At 42.2% G+C, this 18,867-nt stretch overlaps 1 protein-coding gene across 2 annotated transcripts in view; it reads left to right on the forward strand.

Moving 5' to 3' along the window:
• Positions 1–18,867, forward strand: part of LOC139390005 (glutamate receptor, ionotropic, delta 2) — a 565,966-nt gene that overhangs the window by 526,334 nt on the left and 20,765 nt on the right. For both annotated transcript variants that reach the window (XM_071137092.1, XM_071137090.1), the window contains exon 14: positions 11,755–11,921. In XM_071137092.1, the coding sequence (XP_070993193.1) occupies positions 11,755–11,921 (167 nt within the window). The remainder of the gene's footprint in view (positions 1–11,754; positions 11,922–18,867) is intronic.

Raw genomic sequence — 18,867 nt, forward strand, 5'->3', positions numbered from 1 at the left:
CGGCTTGTGCCAAATAGTGTGTGTTCAAAGTCGACAATGTTTTAATTATGTCACTTTTGCAACGTCTCAGTGGTTTAAGTAATAAAAAAAACATAACGGGTTTATGCAGCGGTTAAACCCTGCTTCCTTTGTCAAATCAATAACCAAATCCTCTTAGGTAAAACTCATTGTTGCTCTGCTGTTTGGCTCAGATTATGTGCTCCTGTTCTTTGTTGGGTATTAGAGAGACGATTCAGATCCCTCCCCCACTGTTTAGTGAGATTACTTTTACCTACGTGTTAGCTGTAAAGATCAAAGAAACAACGTAGCGTAAATGCTAAATACATGTCAAGCGTGATTAGATGGTGGTGTTAACCTTTTATTCCGAAATACATAGATTAAAATCGAGGGGAAGATCATTCCTCGATCACGGGGTCCAGGGATTGGGAAGAGGAATTTGGAGGTTAGATGATTGTGCAGTTGGATGTAGAGTAGCTACCGGACCCTATTTTGAAATTCAGCAGGCTTTGACACACCGGGCTATTGTCCCAATGTTGTCCCTGAAAATAACAGATAAAGACTTTTCCCATCCATCTTCACAATCACAAATGTTCATATCCTCACACACACACCTGTTTCTTAGAGGGAGCTTGATCAAAATAGTGCAGTCCAAATCATTGGATATAAAGTTTTTGGAAACTGTTTCTTTCAGTTAAGAAGTGTCTAACCTCGATGAATAAAACATTCTGGTAAATTCAAATTAACCCAATATTTTCCCCTGACATAAGTGTTTCCCTCTGAAAGGCAGGAGGTGACTACCCTGCCAAAAGGAGGTGGGTGGCTCAGGCTGCCATGTTACATTAGCCTTGTGAGGTTCCTGCTCCAGGCCCCTTATGTTCCTCTGTCAAATAACTCTGTAAGGGAGAAGAGGCAGAAAGGCATGTTCACCAATCCAGTAATTATGTTTACTCCGCTCTCCCCAGCATGCACCATACTGTAGCTGCTGTATAGCTAGCCTATTTCATATGAACCCATCCATTGTAACATGATTTAATTTGTAACATGATTTAAGTTGTAACATGATTTAAGTTGTAACACGATTTAATTTGAAACGAGCACAATTACATATTTCAAAAGACAAAAGTACATACTTTTGAAACAACTGAGCAGGAAAGAAAGAAAAAATGTAAATATATTTTTTTCATGCCAGATCCTATTAGCAAAAGCATTTTAGTTCTAGCCCAGTGAGCTGTCCTGGACTGTTTCTCTAACATCTGTTTCTAATTATTCTGGGTTTTGTTATCAGATCCCCGTCTTTGGAAATTGCTTTGCAGATTTGCATATGGTTGGCGATAGACTGTTAATTGCTTTTTATATTTTCCTAAGGAAACAAAGAGAATTAATGACAGCTCAAGGCCAATTAAGGCAAAAAAGAAGTGCAGGAGGAGAAGTTGTCACACACAGCATCGGTCTGTCGCCGCTGTCACCGTCGAGCGCGTATGCGGTGGGTGGGAATGCCACCTGTGTGCCAACTGGTGCCCACTACCGCGAGAGAGGTACTGCTGGGAAAGACTATCTCCACTGAGCCCAGACCAACCATAGTGGAGAATGATCAGAGTAAAAACTCAGTGGTTTTACCACACAATGCTTCCTGATTCCTTGAAAACAAACACATGCATAGATGGAGAGAGTGAGAGAGAGAAAGAGAGAGGAAGGGAGGGAGTATGAGGCATCTCAGCAGATGCAGAGAGAGCCTGGAGAGGGAGCTGGAAGGCGGTGAGGGACAGTTGTGAGCTGGCATGTTGAGAGAGGCTTTTAGAGATGAAGCTCCAGCACAAACAGAGGGTTGAGCCAGCTGGGAGGGAGGAAGGGAGGGAGGTTGGGATAGAGATTGTTGGCTCATAAAGGTCAGACTGTACCTGAAGAAACCTCTGTCTCAGGTAGCCAGACCTTTCTCTGAACTGAGAAGGCGCTTGAAAACACTACCGTAGAAAAAAGTTGTTGCTTGCACCCACATTGTTTAAATCTGCCCTTAAATCTGCCACAGTAGATTTAGAAAATACCACTTTATATACAGTATGTGTGAGTTGCAGTCAGTTTTGGAATGGGTGGCTAGTGTAACGGATAGCTGCTAGCTGTTTCACATCCGTTACACTAGTCATGAACTAGTCCTGAACATGTCTATAACTAAAATCATTGTATTTGGTACAAATCATTTCCTAAGTTCTAGACCTCAGCTGAATCTGGCAATGAATGATGTGGCTGTTGAGCAAGTTGAGGAAACTAAACTTCTCGGTGTCACCTTAGACTGTAAATTGTCATGGTCAAGGCTTATTGATGTAATTGTTGTAACGATGGGGAGCATTTTGTCTGTGATAAAGAGATGCTCGGCATTTTTAACACCACAGTCAACCAAACAGTCTCTAGTTGTATCTAATTTGATCTAATCTTGACTATTTCCCAGTGATATGGTCAAGTGCTGCAAAGAAGGAGCTAGAGCAGCACGTCTTGCATTTCAATGTACACCGAGGGCGAATGTCAACAGTATGCATGTCAGTCTCTCTTGGCTCAAAGTAGAGGAGAGATTGACTGCATCAATTCTTGTTTTTGTGAGAAATATGAATGTGTAGAAAATCCCAAATTGTCTGTGTAATGAACTTACATATAGCTCATACAAACATACTTACCCCACCAGACATGTCACCAGGGGTCTCTTCACAGTCCCCAGGTCCAGAACAAATTCAAGGAAATGTACAGTATTATGTCGAGCCATGATTGCATGGAACTCCCATCTTATATAGCGCAAACCTGCTTTCAAAAAACAAATAAAGTAACATCTCACAGCACCACGCCTCTCCCCATGCGACCTCATTTTTGTGTGTATGTACTGACATTGATGTGTAACTGGTAGATGCACACACACACACTATAAAACACATTCTATGCACACCCACACATTATTATTCTTTAGTTGTATTGCTTATTTTCTTTGTGTGTCATTTGTGTGTTTTTGGTTGTATTTTTTTTTTAAATATACATGTAAATATATAGGTCTGTAATGTCTATGTTCATGTTTTTTTATATATATATATGTAAATTGTAACGTCTTTATGTCCATGATGTTTTTTGTTATGTATTGGACCCCAGGAAGACGAGCTGTCACCATTGGCGTCGGCTAATGGGGATCCTGATCAAATAAAATACAAAATAAAAAAAAGTGTAAGGAAGCAAGATTAAGTGCCCCTGTTTGTGTGTGGTTAGTCGTTGAATCTCCTCCCCTTGGTGAACATGTCGTTAAGCGTTTCAGTCTTTTGATGTCTGCTACAGAACATGAGCTGAACAAGCCACAGAGAAGTCTGTGTCAGAAATGGAACCCTGCTCCTTATATAATGAAATGCTTTTAACCGGAGCCCTTTGGGCCCTGGTTAAAAATAATGTGCCATATTGGGAATGGGGTTCCATTTGGGATGCATAGGCCTGCTATAGCTCCAGCCTGTTCTCCCAATGTCTCTGGTAGTTGGCAACATGGTAGTTCTTATAAATGAGCAAAATGTTGAAAAAAAAGATTATTAACTCAAAATAATTTACTGTATGGTAAACACACAGTTAGCAATCTAAAGCAGTATAGTATGTTCCCGAAAGGGAGAGTTCGACCTTTAGAAAATTTGATTGCTTATGTGTTGGAGTTGATTGTGATTTACATTATTTAATAACTCCAAACTTGAATTTTATTTAGTTTATTGTGCTTTTAATGTTCTTTATTTACTTTTTATCTATGTATCAGTGTTGGCTACAGTATCTTGTGTTTAAATTCCCACACCAGTAGAAATCCACTTTTTCAAGCTGAAAGATGATGGCCAAAGCTTACCCATGATGTTGCACAACAGTCATCACTTTAGTCAAAGTATGATTATATATGGGCTTGAAAAGACAAATCCGAACTGCCTACTTCGTGCAAATCCGTGTGAATGCGGTGTCTTTTCCTATGGTATGACATATATTTTCAGCCTACGTTTCGTTTCAGGGCTAGGTTTTATTTGAATGTCACCACCCACCAGCATGGCATTGTTTATTCATCAGAAACCGCTGCAAAGTTCTTCCTCTTTGTGACTGAGATGAGCCAAACAGCCTTGTGTCCACTTTTTACCTGAAAATTATCATAATTCATTGCATCATTTGTCAATTTTCACATATTTTTGAGCTAGTCTGTATTCAAATATATATATATATATATATATATATATATATCTCCCCCCGTTGCCCCAAGATGAATGGTTTTGGCCACTTAAGTTTTGCTTCACTTCACACACCACTGCTTTGATTGGGGTAACGTTAGCTGGCAACCACAAGTGTCTATCCAGATAATGAAAAGGCACCCGCAAAAGAAAATGTAAGGAACTTATAGTGTCATTTGTGGCATGCATGATCACTAGAAAAGTCATTGTAGCCTATCTTTTCACTTCTCCTGTGAGAACCATGAGCATGGGCTGGCTTGGAAGCCAGCAACCTACAAAGGTTGCACCATGTCCATTACAATGTCGAAAAACACATATCAGCTATCTTTCAATAGTTATCCATATTACCTTCTTATTCGTTCTAACTATTTCTATGTCAGAGATAACAATAGATTGCCACATCAAAGATAGGCCAGTGGTTTCCATCTGTGGCAAAGTTTTCCCTAAATCAATGCTTATGACAAATCCAGCTGACTAATCTTTTGAATACGGTGTAAAAGAAAACCAGCAAAAACAGATATATTTAGCTAGCTAGATGAGGTTAGCAAGATAATTAGCTAGCTAGATAAGGTTAGCAAGATAATTAGCTAGCTAGATAGCTGGCTAAGGTTAACATGCCTGCTAGCTACACTGACAACTATCAGTGCCCTATTTGTTGATGTTAACTCCACGTGGAAAGTCCCATTCCCAATCCTTGAATATATATAAATAGCCTTTATCATTCGTTGGAGGTGGAACCTAAACATGCATTTCATGTCTAGGACAGGAAATTGAAATAGTGGCGGCAACTTCCTCCTTGAAAGTCGCAAAACCAAGGGGATTCATAAAACGTTAGCATTAAACGTTCTGTACACTCATGTTGCAGTAGTTACAAATCAGTTGAGTGGCCATCACCTCCTTTTAAATGACGCAACAACAAAAAAAACGCTCTACAACCAATAACAAAATAACAACAAGCATGTGTCACGTAAACAACATTAAGCTACTCCAGTGTTTTTCTCTGAGCATAGAGGGAGGGAGGCGGAGAGGGGAACAGATGGACGGCTTTCATTTTGTGATTATGAATCTAGTGGGTTATTTAGTCATGTTTCCGGGAATAAACAATGCTGTGATTAGGATTCACCAGACGCCCCGTGTTTGACGAAAACGGCTTTTAATAATTATCTTGGCACAATTAGAGTCACTGGGCCCTTCTGATTACCATGGCTCCTCCAGGCAGGCTGCACTCCTCATGTTCCCTCTTTTTTTTTCAATGTCTCTACTAGTCTATTTATAGTATTTTTTTTTTCTTGGAATCACAACAATAAGGCGAAGACTTTGTGGTACCTGCATGTAGAGTTGCAAAAAACCTGGGATTTTGCAACCCTACGTTTCCCCCCCTTTTTCCTGTTCTCCTCTGAAATGGATTAGGAATCAATAGGAATCACAACACTTTCTTCCCTTCCTTTGTGCAATAGATGTTGTGCATTATTAGAGATAAAAATGGCAATACACACATTTTAAAGTGCATTAATTGTTCATAAAAGGAATGAAATGCATAGAAATCAAAATAAATTGAATAGGAGTCCCCATTCAAGTCAATGATCAGTCTGTTCTATTCATTCTATTTATATATTTCGTATTGCGTCAGATAACAACATTGACGAATACGCTGATTCGGTGTGCGAGTTCATTAGAACGTGCGTTGAAGATGTCGTTCCCATAGCAACGATTAAAACATTCCCTAACCAGAAACCGTGGATTGATGGCAGCATTCGTGTGAAACTGAAAGCGCGAACCACTGCTTTTAATCAGGGCAAGGTGTCTGGTAACATGACCGAATACAAACAGTGCAGCTATTCCCTCCGCAAGGCTATCAAACAAGCTAAGCGCCAGTACAGAGACAAAGTAGAATCTCAATTCAACGGCTCAGACACAAGAGGCATGTGGCAGGGTCTACAGTCAATCACGGACTACAGGAAGAAATCCAGCCCAGTCACGGACCAGGATGTCTTGCTCCCAGGCAGACTAAATAACTTTTTTGCCCGCTTTGAGGACAATACAGTGCCACTGACACGGCCTGCAACGAAAACATGCGGTCTCTCCTTCACTGCAGCCGAGGTGAGTAAGACATTTAAACGTGTTAACCCTCGCAAGGCTGCAGGCCCAGACGGCATCCCCAGCCGCGCCCTCAGAGCATGCGCAGACCAGCTGGCCGGTGTGTTTACGGACATATTCAATCAATCCCTATACCAGTCTGCTGTTCCCACATGCTTCAAGAGGGCCACCATTGTTCCTGTTCCCAAGAAAGCTAAGGTAACTGAGCTAAACGACTACCGCCCCGTAGCACTCACATCCGTCATCATGAAGTGCTTTGAGAGACTAGTCAAGGACCATATCACCTCCACCCTACCTGACACCCTAGACCCACTCCAATTTGCTTACCGCCCAAATAGGTCCACAGACGATGCAATCTCAACCACACTGCACACTGCTCTAACCCATCTGGACAAGAGGAATACCTATGTGAGAATGCTGTTCATCGACTACAGCTCGGCATTCAACACCATAGTACCCTCCAAGCTCGTCATCAAGCTCGAGACCCTGGGTCTCGACCCCGCCCTGTGCAACTGGGTACTGGACTTCCTGACGGGCCGCCCCCAGGTGGTGAGGGTAGGCAACAACATCTCCTCCCCGCTGATCCTCAACACTGGGGCCCCACAAGGGTGCGTTCTGAGCCCTCTCCTGTACTCCCTGTTCACCCACGACTGCGTGGCCACGCACGCCTCCAACTCAATCATCAAGTTTGCGGACGACACAACAGTGGTAGGCTTGATTACCAACAACGACGAGACGGCCTACAGGGAGGAGGTGAGGGCCCTCGGAGTGTGGTGTCAGGAAAATAACCTCACACTCAACGTCAACAAAACTAAGGAGATGATTGTGGACTTCAGGAAACAGCAGAGGGAACACCCCCCTATCCACATCGATGGAACAGTAGTGGAGAGGGTAGCAAGTTTTAAGTTCCTCGGCATACACATCACAGACAAACTGAATTGGTCCACTCACACAGACAGCATCGTGAAGAAGGCGCAGCAGCGCCTCTTCAACCTCAGGAGGCTGAAGAAATTCGGCTTGTCACCAAAAGCACTCACAAACTTCTACAGATGCACAATCGAGAGCATCCTTGCGGGCTGTATCACCGCCTGGTATGGCAACTGCACCGCCCTCAACCGTAAGGCTCTCCAGAGGGTAGTGAGGTCTGCACAACGCATCACCGGGGGCAAACTACCTGCCCTCCAGGACACCTACACCACCCGATGTCACAGGAAGGCCATAAAGATCATCAAGGACATCAACCACCCGAGCCACTGCCTGTTCACCCCGCTATCATCCAGAAGGCGAGGTCAGTACAGGTGCATCAAAGCTGGGACCGAGAGACTGAAAAACAGCTTCTATCTCAAGGCCATCAGACTGTTAAACAGCCACACTGAGTGGCTGCTGCCAACACACTGACACTGACTCAACTCCAGCCACTTTAATAATGGGAATTGATGGGAAATGATGTAAATATATCACTAGCCACTTTAAACAATGCTACCTTATATAATGTTACTTACCCTACATTATTCATCTCATATGCATACGTATATACTGTACTCTATATCATCGACTGTATCCTTATGTAATACATGTATCACTAGCCACTTTAAACTATGCCACTTTGTTTACATACTCATCTCATTTGTACATACTGTACTCGATACCATCTACTGTATCTTGCCTATGCTGCTCTGTACCATCACTCATTCATATATCCTTATGTACATATTCTTTATCCCCTTACACTGTGTACAAGACAGTAGTTTTGGAATTGTTAGTTAGATTACTTGTTATTACTGCATTGTCGGAACTAGTAGCACAAGCATTTCGCTACACTCGCATTAACATCTGCTAACCTTGTGTATGTGAAAAATAAAAAAAAATTGATTTGATTTGATTGATATATTTAATCCTACCCAATAGTCAAAATCCAGTTAGATAACCTTTGAAAAATTGGGCCCTGATGTGATTCCAACTTCCAAGCTTGTAGAATTGAAATAGCCAAAAACATTTTTCTGGAAGCAAAACTGTAAGACCCTGTGATATACAGTGCATTCGGAAAGTATTCAGACCCTTGACTTTTCCCACATTTTGTTACATTACAGCCTTACTCTAAAATAGATTTTTTTTAAATGATCATCAATCTACACACAATACCCCATAATGAAAAAGCAGGGGGGAAATTTTTTTAAAATTAAAAATAAAAAACAGAAATACCTTCTTTACATAAGTATTCAGACCCTTTGCTATGAGACACAAAATTGAGCTGAGGTGCATTCTGTTTCCATTGATCCTCCTTTGAAATGTTTCTACAAATTGATTGGAGTCTACCTGTGGTAAACTCAATTGATTGGACATGATTTGGAAAGGCATATACCTGTCTATATTGGGTCCCACAGTTGACAGTGCATGTCAGACAAAAACCAAGCCATGAGGTCAAAGGAATTGTCCGTAGAGCTCCGAGCCAAGATGGTGTCGAGGCACAGATCTGGGGAAAGGTACCAAAACATTTCTGCAGCATTGAAAGTCCCCAGCAACACAGTGGCCTCCCTAGAGCTAGCTGCCTGGCCAAACTGAGCAATCGGGGAAGAAGGACCTTGGTCAGGGAGGTGACCAAGAACCCAATGGTCTCTTTGACAGTGCTCCAGAGTTCCTCTGTGGAGATTGGACAACCATCCAGAAGGACAACCATCTCTGCAGCACTCCACCAATCAGGCCTTTATGGTAGAGTGGCCAGACAGAAGCCACTCCTCTGTAAAAGGCACATGACAGCCTCTTGGAGTTTGCCTAAAGGCACCTAAAGGACTCTCAGACCATGAGAAACAACATTCTCTGGTCTGATGAAACCAAGATTGAACTCTTTGGCCTGAATGCCAAGCGTCAAGTCTGGAGGAAACCTGGCACCATCTCTACGATGAAGCATGGTGGTGGCAGCATCATGCTGTGGAGATGTTTTTCAGCGGCAGGGACTGGGAGACTAGTCAGAATCGAGTGAAAGATGAACGGAGGGAAGCGCAGCGAGATCATTGAGGAAATTTGGAGAAACTCCCCAAATACAGGTGTGTCAAGCTTGTAGCTTCATACCCAAGAAGACTTGAGGCTGTAATCGCTGCCAACGGTGCTTCAACAAAGCACGGCGGTTTGGCAAAGGAACCCAGATCCTCAAAAAGTTATACAGCCGCACCATCGAGAGCTTCCTGGCCGGTTGCATCACCGCCTGGTATGGCAACTGCTCGGTATCCGACCGTAAGGCGCCACAGATGGTAGTGTGTACAGCCCAGTTCATCAATGGGGCCAAGTTTCCTGCCATCCAGGACCTATATTAAATTAGGCGGCGTCAGAGGAAAGCCCAAAAAACACGCCAGTCATCCAAGTCATAGACTGTTCTCTCTGCTACCGAATGGCAAACGGTACCGGAGTGCCAAGTCTAGGTCCAAAAGGCTGCTTAACAGCTTCTACCCCCAAGCCATAACACTCCTTAACAATTAATCACCCAGACTATTTGCATTGACACTCCCCCCCAGCTGTTTATTATCTATGCATAATTACTTTACCCCTACCTACATGTACAAATTACCTCGACTAACCTGTGCCCCCACACATTGACATATTTTCTTAACTGCATTGTTGGTTAAGGGCTTGTAAGTAAGCATTTCTCGGTATTTGGCGCATGTGACAACTACAATTTGATTTGATTTGAGTAAAAAGGTCTGAATGCTTATGTAAATGTGATATTTCAATTTTCAAAAATTTCTAAAAACCTGTTTTTGCTTTGGGGTATTATGGGGGTATTATATTAAATTATGGGGTATTGTGTGTACATGATGAGGGGGAAAAAAAACATTTTCATCCCTTTTAGAATAAGGCTGTAACTTAACAAAATGTGGAAAAAGTCAAGGGGTCTGAATACTTTCCGAATACACTACAAAAGCGATCCAGGGGCCTCCCGGATGGCGCAGTGGTTAAGGGCGCTGTACTGCAGCGCCAGCTGTGCCATCAGAGTCCTGGGTTCGCGCCCAGGCTCTGTCGTAACCGGCCGCGACCGGGAGGTCCGTGGGGCGACGCACAATTGGCCTAGCGTCGCCCGGGTTAGGGAGGGCTTGGTCGGTAGGGTTGTCCTTGTCTCATCGCGCACCAGCGACTCCTGTGGCGGGCTGGGCGCAGTGTACGCTAGCCAAGGTGGCCAGATGCACAGTGTTTCCTCCGGCGCATTGGTGCGGCTGGCTTCCGGGTTGGATGTGCGCTGTGTTAAAGAAGCAGCGGCTTGGTTGGTTGTGTATCGGAGGACGCATGACTTTCAACCTTCGTCTCTCCCGAGCCCGTACGGGAGTTGTAGCGATGAGACAAGATAGTAGCTACTACAACAATTGGATACTACGAAATTGGGGAGAAAAAGGGGTAAAATGTAAAAAAAATAAAAATAAATAAATAAGCGATCCAGGAGAAGGAAGAGGATGCGTTACAAATGGGCCCCTATTCCCTATATATTTAAGGAATAGGTTGCCCTTCAGGACACCCATCCATAGTGCTGTTTGAACCAAATCACAAAATAAGAGGATTTCTTATTCAGACAAGAGTCATGCTGCAGAGGGCTATCATCCTGAACCCTGTCCAGACGCAGACTGGGGTGAGGTGACTGAAAATGTCATAAAGTACCATTACAGTTAATGAGACGTCAGAGTCCAAATGCATGTAGAGGGCCAGGCAGGCAGCCCTGGTGCGTCTCTTACAGGGCTAATAACAATGGATCCTCAAAAGATTCACAGAATCAAAAAGGAAGCGGCCATGTCTCAAAAGAGGGCCAAATGTGAATGTCCTCACACCTTGGTATTTTTCTTTGAAAAGTGAGTTGGTGTGGATGGTATGTGTCCCATTAAAAGGAGCTGTAGAGCTGCAGTAAAATGGGTGATGATTTGGTTACCTCTGACCATATTAACCTTGACTTCCACTCTGCAAGCACACACTCCCATCTAAGCAAACTAAAGAAAAAAGGAATGACATAGTGGTGATGAATGTAAAGCTAGAACGTGCACTCGCTACATATTCAAATGAAAATAACATATTATATTCCAATTGCAGGGTAGGCTAATCACGTATGTCTTTTTGTTTATCATTTATTCTGTTCAATTGTCAGGGACCATGTGCAATCATGACACTGACTATTACTGGGTAAAATACAAAACTGAGCAAAGATCAGTGTCGAGGTGCGACACTTTACCCTACTCCACAATGCAAGCAACAAAATTGTCATGGTTAGTGTTCATGTTCAATCATGTTACCATCTCTCGACTGGAGTGTCAAATAATAGCTTGTATAGTGTTATGCGTTTCTATAACTGTTTCTACCTCTAGAAATAGAATTACAGTAAAGGGCGTAGCCCATCAGACCACAACAATTTGACTGTACCCTCATGGATACACTCAGTAATTATAATTCTATGTTTCTACTTTTCTCTCAGGTGAAGTACGGCCATTTTGCCTTTGTGTGGGATGTGGCAGTGCTGGAGTATGTGGGCATCAACGATGAGGACTGCTCCTTCTACACTGTGGGGAACAAGGCACCAGACCGGGGATACGGCATCGCCCTGCAGCACGGCAGTCCATACAGGGACATCTTCTCCCAGAGGTACGTTGAACATTTAAGGCTTTATTATAAGTGCTAATATATGCTTAGAACAAGTAATATAATACATGCTATTTATTCAACAGGTTTATCCAAAGCGACTTACAGTAATGCATGCATATATTTTTTTGTATGGGTGGCCCCAGAGGGAATCGAACCAACAAACCATGCTGTAAACAGTGCCATGCTCTACCGACTGAGCCACACAGAGCTGCAAAAAGTGTTAATACAGTACACTATTCAGTGTACAAGCAGCAGTGTGCAAACATACAGGCTACCCTAACTACACGATTGCCTCATCTACAATGTGAGAATGATTTAGTCGTTTCTGTTTTTTGAAGTCAACTGCTGTAATGGCCTTTCAGTGAAATGTCACCTTTTGTTCAGTGGACTGGAGTTTGTCCAAGTCATTTTGTGAAAGGACATTTGTGAAAGGACATCAAATGTTGTGATGGAATTATTGGTGGTTGATAGTTTGACAAAGTACAGCAAGACAAAATGCTAAATCACTTGTCCATTAGAAATTACCTTGAAGATGACTGACAAGGGCATGTAGTAAAGCTCAATCATTATGACATGCTCAAGTCCCCCGTGCACCTGTAATGATGTGCTACTGCACTTGTTTTGATTTCTATACACACTAAGAGAGGATCCTTCATGCCATCAAGAGGCAGATGCAAGCTGAATTTGTATTTAGAATGAACAAGTGTATATATGTGTGTGCGTGTGTGTGTGTGTGTGTGTGCGTGCGTTTGTGTGCATGTGTATATCCGTGCGTGTGTGTGGGCGTCTGGTGCTCCTGTTTGTGCGTGTGTGTGAATGAGCCCCAGCGTGTGATTCAGTATTTATTTTTATTCTATTTGCACCTCTTTGTCTACTGATGCACACAACTGCAGAATATTGCCACTAATGGTGGTTGTGAAAGTAAACAAGTTATTAATTGACAGTCCTATTTAATTCCTTGTCATTATTTCCAGGACTTTGTCAGGCTCTTGGGGAGCGCTTTCCAAGCTCATTTTAAAATAAAACAGTTTACTAAAAGTGTTCCCTATGGTTCCCAAACAATGCAAGGGAAATTACTGAGACAAAATTGTTTTGGAAACATGACTTCCTCTGACTTTTTGGATTACACAAGTCAATGAAGCACAACAATGAAATGATGGAGAAATTGTATTTGTCTCCCAGCAGTGGCTGGGAGACAAATACACTCTCCATGGTGTTCCCCACTATCATCACAGAGTTGGAGAGTAACTGATTACATGTAGTCTGTAACTGTAATCCATTACGCCACCAGCTAAAACAAACATACAGTCAATAATACAGTAGAAAAATAAGTCTATATACAATGTGAGCAAATGAGGTGAGATAAGGGAGGTAAAGGCAAAAAAGCCATGGTGGCGAAGTAAATACAATATAGCAAGTTAAAAATATATATATACATATTTTAAATACATAAAAAAAAATAAACACTGGAATGGTAGATTTGCAGTGGAAGAATGTGCAAAGTAAAGATAATAATGGGGTGCAAAGGAGCAAAATAAATAAATAAATACAGTAGGGGGAGAGGTAGTTGTTTGGGCTAAATTATAGATGGGCTATGTACAGGTGCAGTAATCTGTGAGCTGCTCTGATGACACACCAGATGTGTTTGATGGATCCGTTGTGTCTTCTAATGCCTCTTAAGTGGAAAGTCATCTAAAAGTAAGTCATACAAGATTTGGGTAATCCTAAAATTACGTTACTGATTAGGGATATACTGATCATCAGTATTTATTATCAAACTGTGCCAACACTCCCTCAACTATTGCTATTTGAAGACATGGAATAGCTTGGAGTTGATATTGCGTTTGAATAAAAAACATGGATATCTCCAAGGGTTTTGTTGGCCTTGTCAATCAGAATTTCATGTCCTGAAAGACAATGGAGACAAAACATTGCCAAGCTATCAATAGTCAGTCAAATAGCCAGTGATTTTGTGTGTAATTAGAGTGGGAGCCTGTGCAAGTGCACAGGGTATTGTTTTGGTCTCCAGTCTACTCATAAAATATTTCACCGTTTACAGTTCCCAGTGTATTAAGATTAAAAATAATTGATCTGCTTAACATTGTGGAAAGAGAGAGGGTGTATGTGTGTGCGTGTGTAGGTGTGGGGCACTACTCTGACAGTGAGGGTTCTATCCACTTCCCCTAATAGCACCTTGCTCTCCGCTGTCCTTCTGGAGAAGGGGGGAGGGGGTGTCGTTGATAGAGTACTGCCATTACATTACTCATCACAAATACAACTTGTTGTTCACCGTGATAGAATCAAACAACCCAGAAGAAACAGGTCCCAGAGAGAAGTCATGTTTGCCACTTACCGGAGAGAGTGTGAGTCACTGTGCCACCATACATTGATGTGTATATATAGTGTGCTGGTAATGATGTGTGGTACCCAGACTGAGTTGATCATCCAGATATAGTGTAGACAGAGTCAGAATGTTGCAGTTTTCAGGAATTCGATGAAAACTACGGATTTCAGGTGAGAACCCTATGAGCCTTGCACTTAAATAGCAGCAGCATGCACACACAGCCACACAATCATGCATACAGTGCATTCGGAAAGTATTCAGACCCCTTGACTTTTTCCACTTTTTGTTACATTATAGCCTTGTTCTAAAATTGATTAATTCATTTTTTTCCTCATCATTCTACACACAATACCCCATAATGATAAAACAAAACATGTTTTTAGAAATTTTTGCTAATTTATAAACGTTTTAAAACTGAAATATGACATTTACATAAGTATTCACACCCTTTACTCAGTACTTTGTTGAAGCACCTTTGGCAATGATTACAGCATCAAGTCTTCTTAGGTATTACACTACAAGCTTGGCACACCTGTATTTTGGGAGTTTCTCCCATTCTTCTCTGCAGATCCTCTCAAGCTCTGTCAGGTTGGATGGAGAGCGTCGCTGTACAGCTATTTTCAGGTCTCTCCCGAGATGTTCGATCGGTTTCAAGTCTGGGCTCTGGCTGGGCCACTCAAGGACATTCAGAGACTTGTCCCGAAGCCACTCCTGCGTTGTCGTGGCTGTGTGCTTAGGGTCGTTGTCCTGTTGGAAGGTGAATCTTTGCCCCAGTCTGAGGTCCTAAACACTCTGGAGCAGGTTTTCATCAAGGATCTCTGTGTACTTTACTCTGTTCATCTTTGTCTCGATCCTGACTAGTCTCCCAGTCCCTGCCGCTGAAAAACATCCCCACAGCATGATGCTGCCACCACCATACTTCACTGTAGGGATGGTGCCAGGTTTCGTCCAGACATGACGCTTGGCATTCAGGAAAAAGTGTTAAATCTTGTTTTCATCAGACCAGAGAATCTTGCTTCTCATGGTCTGACAGTCCTTTAGGTGCCTTTTGGCAAACTCCAAGCGGGCTGTCATGTGCCTTTTACAGAGGAGTGGCTTCCGTCTGGCCGCTCTACAATAAAGGCCTGATATGTGGAGTGCTGCAGAGATGGTTGTCCTTCTGGAAGGTTCTCCCATCTCCACAGAGGTACTCTAGAGCTCTGTTAGTGACCATTGGGTTATTTGTCTCCAAGGCCCTTCTACCCCGACTGCTCAGTTTGGCCGGGCGGCCAGCTCTAGGAAGAGTCTTTGTGGTTCGAAACTTCTTCCATTTAAGAATGATGGAGGCCACTGTGTTCTTGGGAACTTTCAATGCTACAGAAATGTTTTGGTACCTTTCCCCAGATCGGAGTTCTACAGACAATTCCTTCGAGCACATGATTTGGTTCACTGTCAACTGTGGGACCTTTTTATATAGACCGGTGTGTGCCTTTCCAAATCATGTCCAATCAATTGAATTTACCACAGGTGGATTCCAATCAATTGGTAGAAACATCTCAAGGAGGATCAATGGAAACAGGATGCACCTGAGCTCAATTTCGAGTCTCATAGCAAAGGGTCTGAATACTTACATAAATAAGGTATTTCTGTTTTTGCAAAAATGTCTAAAAACCTGTTTTCACTTTGTCATTATGGGGTATTGTGTGTAGATTGCTGAGGATAATTTTTTTTAAATCCATTTTAGAATAAGGCTGTAACGTAACAAAATGTGTAAAAAGCAAAAGGGTCTGAACAATACAGGTATCGACCACATTCCTCTTTTTTTCAATGTTTGCCTAAAATGACATAAAACCCAAATCTAACTGCCTGGAGCTCAGGACGTGAAGCAAGGATATCCATATTCTTGATACCATTTGAAAAGAAATACTTTGAAGTTTGTGGAAATGTGAAATTAATAGAATATAACACATTAGATCTGGTAAAAGATAATACAAACAAAAAAACATGCTTTTTTTCAATTTATTTTTTTGTTCCATCATCTTTGAAATGCAAGAGAAACAGCAGGGGTTCAACCTTTAGAGCCCTGTTCCTATATTTGAATATAAAAATAGATTTTATCAAACAAAACTATGCTACATTTTATCTCTGGGACCCCCAGGATGACAAATCAGAGCAAGATTACTGAATGTAAGTACAATATTTACCTTCAGAGGTGAATGTATCAAACCAGTTGCCGTGATACATTTTTGTTGTTGTTGTTATGCACTCTCCTCAAACATTTTCATAATGTTTTTTTCACTGTAATAGCTACTGTAAATTGGACAGTGCAGTGGAGTGGAGGGACAACGATCCCTCCGGTGGAGGGACACCGATCCTGTAGAGGTTAAATTGCCTAAAAGAGATGGGAATGCTTTGCCAGGAAACTATTACTTGAATTGTATTGTGTTTCTGGAATCAGTGTCGGTTCAGCCCTCCCAAAGTGGTGAGGATATTGACCCTAGTAATGGGATTTAGCCACCAATGGCACAGTGAGTGACAGTGTTCTTCTTAGATCTTGAGGGTCCATGGCGCTCTGTGCATGTGCGCGTCTTTCGGAGTCGATTTCCAGTTTGTGGAAATTACTTGATTTTGTGGAGGCTCCACTGTGGCAGCGGTGAGAATGAGATCGACACCTGACATTGTCAACCTCTCGTCATCTGGAACAACGACAGAACTGTCACTTACAGTCCCCGTCCATCAACATTAGACAAACTCACGCCCCCTGAAACTCTCATTAAAACCCATAAGTGGGATTTAATGAATGAGTAGTTGACATTTCTGCTATCTTATCAGAGATTCCCTCAGTTGTTTGCTTCGTCCCCATAAATGGGTCGCTACACTGTCAAAATACATTTGCAAGTACGGTTTGTGACCTAAGATTGCTTGTATGTTATATAGGGATTTGTTCAAAGTTCTAGAAATCATATTCTTGTAGCTGACTGAGATTTGATCAGCTAGATACAAATATATTGCAAATGTAGTGGAGATATGTATTCATCACCAAACATGCTATGCAGTTAGGTAGTTAGCCATTTGCTTTCTGTTCGTATTCTTATTTTGTACTATTTCTTATTGTTCTTGCGTTTGGGAGGCAGGTAGCCTAGTGGTTAGTGTGTTGGGCCACCAACCAAAAGGTTGCTTGAACAAAACCCCAAGCTGACAAGGTAAGAATCTGTTGTTCTGCTTCTGAACCAGGCAGTCAACCCACTGTTCCGAGGCCGTCATTGTAAATAAGATTTTTTTCTTAACTGACTTGACTAGTTAAATAAAGGTAAAAATGTAAGTGTTGAGAAGGAAGCATTTCATTGGACTAGGTACACCGTATACCATGCTTATCCCGTACATACGGCTAATAAAACCTGAAGCTCTCTGGACTCTTTTCCCCCTCTCATACCGCTTTGTGTGATTCGATTGTTGTAGTGGCCTAATTGTACCACTAATTATGATGATTTGTGACTGTGAATCTGGAATGGGCATGAGTGGCATTGTGAAGACAAGCTCTTTGGAGGTAGCAGTCAGACAGTGAGAACACGGTTTGGCTGGCTGTGTGGGATTAGTACCATGCCTCCCTTGTCCTAAGGAGTTGCTACTCAGAGTTCACTTTCTGCAAGGAGCTCATTTTAGAACAGTTTCTCTCCTGTGCTTTTTTTGACATTGTGTAACCATGTTGTCAGAAATTCCCCCAGATGGAACATACTGGAACGTCCCCTGTTTTTGCTATTTCTTTGTCAGATTGAATTGTTTCTTCTAAAGTTTGGATGCAGTGGAACAAGGTTGCACCCTCTTGCATAGGTTATAGCTAGAGATAAGATAAGAGCAGAATACGATAAGATAATGAATTTATTTATTTTCCACATGGGGACATTTTTTGTGCGGCTCTGTGCATACATTAAACACATGCATATCAAGCATAGACAAAAGACAATAAACAATTATTACAAACAATAAATACAACCAGTGAGGGTAGACAAAGTGCAGTTCATGTGGGCATCCTAATTATTCTGAACACAATACACATTTGTACACTATCGACTACAGCAGTGTTTCTCAACTCCAGTCCTTGAGTACCCCAACGGTACACACTTTTTGTAGTCTTGGACAAGCACACTTGCCAACTAATCATCAAGCCCTCGATGAGTTGAATCAGGTGTGTTTGTCCACCCACAACAGCACAAACATTTGTGCTGTTGGGGGTACTCGAGGACTGGAGTTGGGAAACATTGGACTACAGTATCAACTAAAGGCCTGCCTGCTGGACCTACTCGTGTTTGTCATTTAGAAGCCTTATTGCCTCTGGGATAAACAATTGTTTGGCTCTATTATTTTTATGCCCTGGTGCCAAGTATTGTCAACCTGAGGGGAGTAGCTCAATCTCCTGATATTGAAGATGTCTGGGGCCCTAGAGTACGTTAATTTAATGATCTGTCTCCTTGAGAAGCAATTTGCCTATGGATACGAACCTGAGACACAATTCTGGTTTAAAGACTCTGGACCCCAGATTTATCACTGTGTGTGTGTTATCACTGTGTGTGTGTGTGTGTGTGTGTGTGTGTGTGTGTGTGTGTGTGTGTGTGTGTGTGTGTG

This window comes from Oncorhynchus clarkii, chromosome 30 (assembly GCF_045791955.1).
Source record: "Oncorhynchus clarkii lewisi isolate Uvic-CL-2024 chromosome 30, UVic_Ocla_1.0, whole genome shotgun sequence".
Lineage (NCBI taxonomy): Eukaryota > Metazoa > Chordata > Actinopteri > Salmoniformes > Salmonidae > Oncorhynchus > Oncorhynchus clarkii.